The 8,487-nt window shown below is 46.4% G+C and overlaps 1 protein-coding gene across 1 annotated transcript in view; it reads right to left on the minus strand.

Moving 5' to 3' along the window:
• ATRN (attractin) overlaps window positions 1-8,487 on the minus strand; it is a 246,227-nt gene that overhangs the window by 191,373 nt on the left and 46,367 nt on the right. The window contains exons 8-9 of the mRNA XM_019525801.1: window positions 5,787-6,030; window positions 2,696-2,879 (exon numbers count right to left, since the gene is read on the minus strand). Coding sequence (XP_019381346.1) covers window positions 2,696-2,879; window positions 5,787-6,030 — 428 coding nt within the window. The remainder of the gene's footprint in view (window positions 1-2,695; window positions 2,880-5,786; window positions 6,031-8,487) is intronic.

Consider the following 8,487-nt stretch of genomic DNA (forward strand, 5'->3'; position numbering starts at 1 on the left):
TTGGAAATGAAAAAAAAAAAAAAAAAATCTCTTAAGGAAGTGACTAAAGCCCGACAAAGACAAAACAATTTCTAAGATGGCTGTGGTGACGATCTGTTTTAATTACCCTAACATAAAATATGCACTGGCATGTCCCCAGTCTGCTGTCTTCTCCCTATAATTTCACCTATCCCATTCATAGGACAAATGTAATTCCACTGAAGCACCTGGTCCACGTGAAGGAGGTGCCCTCAGCTACTTCTACTTTTCATAAAACAACAAGGGTGAGAGCATGACTGGCTCCAACAGCAAAGGGAAACTGTCTGAGACAACTTACTTTGGTTGGTATAAAAATCTTAAAACTAATCCAGAGGAGTCATTTAACTTGGATGCTGTCAGACTCTCAGCCCAAGTAAACTATTCAGCCAGAAGCTACAGGACCAGTAATACAACCCAATAGTTTCATACATGAAAAATTGAACAATCTCCCTCTATGGTCAAATTATGGACAGCATTAAGCATAAGAGCCCCACCCTTGCATGAATCAGTGTGATGCATGGCATGCGAATGCCCCACCTAGAATTTCCCCCAAAACTTGTAAAGGTTGTTGGCAGGAAGCAAATCAGATTGAATATGCATACCCCGATTGCACGGCGTTGTGTCAAAGCTGCCAAGAAGCAACTGTGTCTGTGTCTGGGACATTGGTAAGCTTAAACCTTCTGAATACAGTTCACTTAGAAGGAAAGATTTGTTCCTTCCTTTAAATCAAGTTTTTGCAAGTAAACACAGTGTTCACCAGCCCAAAGCTGGAATGGAAAGGCAACTGCTACCAGGCTTCAGGATCCCAGCCAAGAAGGATCTTTTGAGTGCTGCTCTGCTCCTAAAAGGCCAGGAATACTAAAAGCTGGAATATCTTGATCAGTTTAAGGAACCCCTCGCTTGATTCAAATTTGGTGGTAGAAGAGCGATGGCAGCATTAATTGTTGCTCCCCCATGCTGAGTTTCCAGGCCCCTAGGGACCCCGCAGTCTGGAAAATGCCCGTTCTTAACTTTTAGAGCAATTTTTCAGTTGCAAAAAAACTCAGGAAGAACAGCTCAGTGCGTTTTTGACACTGGATTCCTAGCTGAAATCTCTGAGTTTATTCTGTGATGCCTGTACAGATGCCTGCACACCAAACAGTAACATGGCATCCTGGTTGAGAGTTACTGCTGTAAGAGTTTGCCAGTCAAATGGATTAGGGGGTTTGAAGCATCATTCATGTTAAAGGGGAGGAGCAGGCCGAGAAGAAATGCATTGCTAGAACACAGCTGCGAAGATGTTTTGGCTCCCTGAGATGGATGAGTGACATGGGGCAATCTGCAGGCCCTGCACTGGCCCCTCTCTGCCCCCCAAATGCTGGTATTAGGACGAGGAGACCAGCACCATCCCGGCTCAGACCTGTGCACTGGGACTAGGCACAGAGCCGGGTGCAGGGTTCCCCACAGATCCAAAGATTTTGCATTGGGGAGCGATGCCACAGCTCCCCCACCATCAAATGTCCAGACCCCTGGGGAGCCCTGTGGCCTGGATGACATGGCACCGCAGACCAGCTGTGGTCTGCAGCCCCGTGTTACACTATGTTTTGCACCAGGAAGGCTGGAGGAGAGGGCCTCCCAAAGGTTTAAAACCAATCTCTCTACATGAGCATATTTTAAATTTAGCAAAAACCAACTAGTCGTTATAATACATGAAATACAGCAGGGGTGCTCAACTCCCAACCCATAGGACAGATACAGCCCTTAGAACCACATCATGTGGCCCACAGAGCTCCCCTTAGGTCCAAAAATTTGGTAGCAGGGGAGCAGAGGCTGTGCTAATTGCTGCTCCCCTGTGCCAAATTTCCAGGTCCCTGGGGAGCCCCACAGCCCAGAAAGTGGGGCCCAGAATGACAAACTGGGCATGCAAGGCAGTGTGAAACACAATCAAGACATACAGGGCCAGGAGAGGGCAATGTGCCCCTGTGCCAGGTGCGCAGGGATGAGCAGGGGTGACACAGATCCCATCCTGGCATGCAAGGCCAGGAGGAGGTGGCACAGGACCCAATCAGGGGGTGCAGAGCCTGATTTGGGCACGTGGGGTGGGTGGGAGCAGCACAGGTTCAATCCTGCCTATGGACTAGCCCCATGCCACTCAGCCAGCCCACAGGACCAAAGACCGAGCAGCACTGAAAGAGCATGTAAATTGTTTAACCCCTTTTTAGCTGCCTGGCTTTAAAAAAAAAAATTAAAGAAACCACCATTTCAAACTACACAACGTAGAAAATGCATTTCCCTCAGCCACTCAACTCGACCACAAATGCTACTCTAACTCTCCAAACAGAAAAAGTTTCAGCTCAGGAGGTGAATGGTCTCAATTATGAAGAACAATTATAGTGGAAACTCTTCAATCTTTCCTACAGGACACATCATCACTCTCATTATAAACAATTCTCTCAGATGACTATTCTGTACTGAATGACAGACAGAAAAAATTAATATATTAAATTCATACATTAAAAAGGATTCTTGACAACTTCATGCACTTAATCATAACAAAAAACAGCAATTCCCCATTTGCAGGGGAATGTGAAAGCCAAAGGTAAATGTGTACACTACTCTGAGCTTAAGATAATACTGTATCAGAGATCAATACTTTCGTTCTCGCCTTACAAAAGTCACAAGGTGAAGAGAGACTTACCACATGCGCGTATCAACATCATACTTGTATAAATCATCTGCAAGCCTGTACTTGTTGGCGGTGAATGCCTTGTAGCCTCCATGGATGTAGACAGATCTGGTATTTGGATCGTAAACACTGCTGTGGCCGTACCCTCCTTGCACCAAAGCTCCGCTAGTCTGTAAAACGCTCCAAGTATTTGTGGCTAAGGAGTGAAAGGACCTTGTGAGTGATACTGCACATCCAATTCAGCTGCATTTAAAACAGGGCAGCAGATCCAGCTGTGAACACAGCAGGCCTTCCCACAACTCAATCCCCTGCATCTCCCATCGATCCCTCTCTCTTTAGAGGAAGGCTGAGCTGCTACTCCAAAAAAAAGCCTCCTCAATGGGTAATTTAGTTACTGAGAGCTACTATGCTGTTAAATTCTTTTAATTAGCCCATGATCATTCCCTCCAAAGGTCATTCATTAAACCTTGAAACCAACCCAAGCGCATGAGAAATAAAGCCCTACAATTATCAGTCACATGTCAACTATATCAAAACAGGAGATTGAACAATCTTCCTGAAAGTTCAGTACAGGAAAGGTGAAAGGGTGGAGAAGCCACCTGATATTTTCTTTTCAAAAGAAAGCAACCTTGATAGCCTGCATGGTTTCTTGGCTGTCACTTGAGACCCATGATTTAGTTAACGGCCCTGGTCCCTCAGCGTGTGGAGTGGCAGGGTTTCTGAAAAGTCAGCACCAAAATAATGGAGCATGACAGACGACTGCCTTACCCAAATCAACCTCTCACCAATTAGGTAGCAACAGAAGCAGGCGTTGAATGACATCTCACACTGGCTTTTCAAAATAAGCGGCTACAGGGAGAAGAGACTTTGATGGACATGCAAGGAAGTAATTAAAGAAAAGGACAGTAGGAGTCTGGAAAGTCATTGACAAGGGTATCGTTACGAGCTAAAAAATCATTTCTGAGCTCCAATAACTGAATTTTCTAAAGGAGGGGTCTCTAGTGCTGAACTTCAGTCTGTCTCCCCAAGGCATTTGTCCATGTGAGAAATCTGTGACTGTGGGAGGAAAAAAAGAAGATGTCTCTGAAGAACCAACCGTGTCTGTTGGCCTCTCCGAATCATTACAGCTCACAATAAAGGGATAAATAGAGGCCTCCACGTATCAGGATGCCTTGCACTTCTTGGACACTGAAAAGTTTTGGGCCACTTCTGATGAAAAGGGAAAGGACATCGCAAGACACCTTATTTAGGTTGCTTCACAAGTATTTTGCATGGTCTCAGAGGCCGGACCAGCCCTGGATCCAGTATGTAGAGGGTACCAGGAGCACGGCATTTCTTTACAGATGCTCCAACATTTTATTGTTACAAGTGCTAGACATTAGATTCAAGTTCTAAAAACAATATGTGTTCAAATTAAAGACTAATTTAATCAGGTCTGCACAGATGTAGTTGGGGATCTTCTGGAAGGGCTGCATGTTTTTAAATCTACAGGTCCCGATGCCCTCCACCCACAGGTGTTGAGAGAGCTGGCGGGGGTCACTGCTGTGCCCTTGGCCCACCTGTACGAGCGATCGTGGTCCATGGGTCAGGTGTCCGGAGATTGGAAACTTGCTAATGTGGTCCCCATTTATAAGAAAGGGAGAAAGGAGGACCCAGGAAACTATAGGCCCATAAGCCTAACATCGGTCTTGGGGAAAATCCTTGAAAAAATTATCAAGGATCACATCTGTGAGGGGCCTGCAGGGGAGATCATGCCCAGGGGAAATCAGCATAGGTTCATCAAAGGCAGGTCCTGCCAGACTAACCTGATGGCCTTTTATGACCAGGTAACTAAATCCCTGGATGATGGTGTCGCCGTGGATGTAGTCGTCCTGGACTTTAAGAAGGCCTTTGACACTGTCGCTCACCTCGTTCTCGTTAATAAATTGAGCGACTGTGGTATTGATGCCTACCACAGTTGGATGGATCAAAAATTGGCTGATGGGGCGCACCCAGAGTGGTGGTGGACGGGTCATACTCAACCTGGCGGGATGTGAATAGTGGGGTCCCCCTGGGCTTGGTCTTGGGTCCTACACTGTTCAACATCTTCATCAGCAACTTGGACGAGGGGGTGAAAAACACATTGTCCAAGTTTGCTGATGACACCAAGATGTGGGGAGAGGTAGACACGCTCGAAGGGAGAGAGAGGCTGCAATTAGATTTAGACAGACTATAGAAGTGGGCAGACGGTAACAGGATGGGCTTCAAATGTAGATAAGTGCAGGGTGCTGCACCTGGGGAGAAGAAATCCACAGCATACAGACAGGCTGGGGAGCTCCCCCCTTGTAAGCAGAGGCAAAAAGGGATCTTGGAGTCATTATTGACTCCAAGATGAACATGAGCCGCCAATGCCAGACCACAGCCAGCAAAGCCAACTGCACCTTGTCATGCATCAAGCCAGTCCAGAGAGGTGATACTCCCCCCTTTACGCGACATTGGTCAGGTCACAATTGGAGCACTTCGTCCAGTTCTGGGCACCACACTTTAAGAAGGATGTGGCCTACCTTGAGACGGTCCAGAGGAGGGCCACCCGCTTAGTTGGAGGGCAACAGGGCAGGCCCTATGAGGAGAGGCTGAGGGACCTGAACCTGTTCAGCCTCAGCAAGCGGAGGCTGAGGGGGGATTTGGTGGCTGCCTACGAACTCCTTAGGGGAGATCAGCAGCAAATAGGAAGGGCCCTATTTCCCCCAGCGTCACCTGAGGTGACTAGGAACAATGGCCAGAAGCTGCTGGAGAATAGGGTCAGGTTAGAGATTAGGAGACACTATTTCACTGTTAGGGCGGCTAGGATCTGGAACCAACTTGCTAGGGAAGTGGTCCTCACTCCTACCTTGAGTAAATTCAAAAAGAGGTTGGACAAACACCTGTCTGGGGTCATGTGATCCCACCATGTGCTCCCGCCAGTGGCAGGGGGGGTCAGACTAGATGATCTGTTCAGGTCCCTTCTGTCCCCAAACTACTATGAAACTATGAAACTAAATTCATCCCACTGTTTGTGTATGGACTCCTGTCAACATTTTTGATTTCACTGTTCAGTCTGAAGAGCAAGAAAGACCATACCTACCAATATCATATTCCTGAACGTTGCTGATGTACCCATACAGCGGGCAGTGCCCAAAGATGACGAGCATAACTGCCTTGCCCCCTTCCAGCGTGACAATGTGGGCTGAGTGCCCAACGACTGAGTACTGTTCCTTTGCTTTTGGGATCACTTGAACCCAGGACTGATTGTAAATATGGAACACCAAGAGCTGATTGGTCACATTCCCGGTTGCATCCATTTTTCCTCCATACATATACATTTTGTTCTGGAAGAAGTTGATTAAAAAAAAAAGTTAAGACCTTCTGGCTCCTAAGTCACCATTAGTATCAAAAGAACATATAGCTACTCCCAAAAAATACCCACCACATTGCGATACAGAATGCATTTTTCTCATCAACGCACAGTAGATGTATGCTAAAACCTGCTAATTGTAATGCACACATTAAATGAGAAAAAAAAAATCCTAAGCATTCGTGGAATAGCAGAACACTTCACTTATTTCAAATCAAAATTAAGGAAGATCCAGGAAAAGAGAAACCACCTTCAGATGAATAAAACTATTCGATTGGTCCTGACCCTTCACGCTGGGTAGCACTACAGTACTTTTACTGCTGAACTACTGAAAAGCAATACCTGTCCATCTCTTCCAGGTTGTCTTTCTGTACTTTGAAGCTTAAAGTACTAGCATTGAGGATGGGGAAGAAGTACACTCTCTGCAGTAAACCTCTCATAAGAAAAATAAAGAAAATTGGTCACCGAGCAAGCAAAGATCCCCAAATGTGTAAAACACGTAGGATCTCTTTACAAGATGACAAACACAGGCAGCCTTTGGATTTACAATACTACCGGTCCCTGAAAACTGCGTCTTAAGTCAAAACGTAACTCGCAACCAATTTTCTCATAAGAAACAATGTTATAAATGGGAGATTGGTTCCTGAACCAAGACCCGATACCCTATTTTCATCAAAAATACCCCGGAATTTTGTACTCAATCAATTATAGATGAGTAATATAGCTACATTAATGTATTTATACTGTAAATAGTAATCATATTGATTTGGAAGGACTTCTTTCAGGCGACTTTGCTGGACTTTTTGAAGGGCTCTTTGTTGGACTTTCTGAAGGGTTCTTGGCTGGAGTCCTCTCAGGAGTCTTGGCTGCAGCTTGTTCTGGAGACTTGTCTGCTTTCTTAAAGAAAGTGTCCAAGCAAGTTTGGACAGATGTTCTCCAGGGAGATGAGTGACACAGCGAACTTTTTCGCTGGCATGGCGTCCCATCAGATCAAGCGTTGTAAAGTTGATACTGACATCAGAAAGTTAAACAGGGTGTCAATTTATAAATGTTGTAAGTGTGAAACGTCGCAAGTCGAGGACTGCTTGCACTATTAAATTAGTCGCTTACAAATGATGACTGGATGTGTTCCTTAGGTGTAATGTGTTCATTCCCACTTTGCATGCTACTGACAACATCTGTCCAGTACATGTACCAAAAATAGGAACTACTGACTTTCTGCTGGAGTGCTCATGCCCCTCGCATAAAGAAAAGCTGCACAGCTTACAAATAACCCTGGCTCTTTGAGATACATTTTCCATATATATTCCATACTTGGGGTGCACAGAACTAGTTGGTTGCAAGGGATATCCAGGTCCATCTAGTCCAATCCCCTGCAAGACTGTAGGATGTGTTATTCCCATGTCCCCACCTCACCCAATTCTTATCCAGCCTTTCCTTGAAAGCATCCAAGGAAGGAGATCCCACAACTGGACTGGGAAGCTCGTTCCTTTGTCCCGCTGTTCTGACTGTAACAGTACCAAGGACCCTGCCAGCCTGAGATCAGAATTTGTTGGTCCGACATGTCCAATGGACAATGTCTGCACATAAGAAGCCCTGTGTGCTTTCTTCCCAAGGGCACAAGAGGCAGAGCAGGCTAACCTTCAGTTCCTTCACCAATACTGAATATACACATTACATGAGGACTCTGGTAACTGGGATGGAGGACAGGTTGTGGAGTTCGTATGGATGATACCTCAAGAATTCACAGGTACTGTACAGTTACTGTTTTTCTTCAAGCGCTTGTCACGTATACTCCACTCTTGGCAATTCACAAGCAATATCACACAGGGCTGGCAAACTGCAGCCCTCCAGTCCCCTCCTGGCCTCCATTTCCCCTAGTGTTCAGGCTGCAGCTGCTGCTAGAGTCTCCGGGGTTGGGCAGCACAATGAGGAACCGGGAGCAGGGTGAGGCTATGGCCACGTGGGTATCTGGTACCGTGGGGGGTAGAGGTACCCATGTTGTGTGTGGCCTGGCAGGCCCGTGGCTGGCCCTGGTGCAACCCAAGCTAGACTGCCCAGACTTAACATATTAGAAGCAAGTGCTCAGTTCAGTATCTGTTTGAATAAGGAACAAAACACAGCTCTTATGAAACAAACATCTGACACTGATGTTGCTACCAAGGAGCACAGTTTTGTGCCCTGACCCTGAAGTATCTGCTCTACACATTTTTGCAAGGGGAACACTTCTTAAAGACACCAGACTCAGGGGCTGCGTCCAGATGAGCGCGGTTCTGCGGTATGTGGCACCGCAGACCCATCTGTGGTGCCATGCACTGCACATTCATGAGTTTCCCATGCTGTTACCTTGCAGGTCAGGGCAGGAGAAGGAGGTGGGAGGGGTGAACTCATGATCTCCTGGGATTAAAATAACCCCCTGGTGCTGCAAGGT

Source organism: Gavialis gangeticus, unplaced genomic scaffold (assembly GCF_001723915.1).
Source record: "Gavialis gangeticus isolate Ggan-Ray unplaced genomic scaffold, GavGan_comp1, whole genome shotgun sequence".
Lineage (NCBI taxonomy): Eukaryota > Metazoa > Chordata > Crocodylia > Gavialidae > Gavialis > Gavialis gangeticus.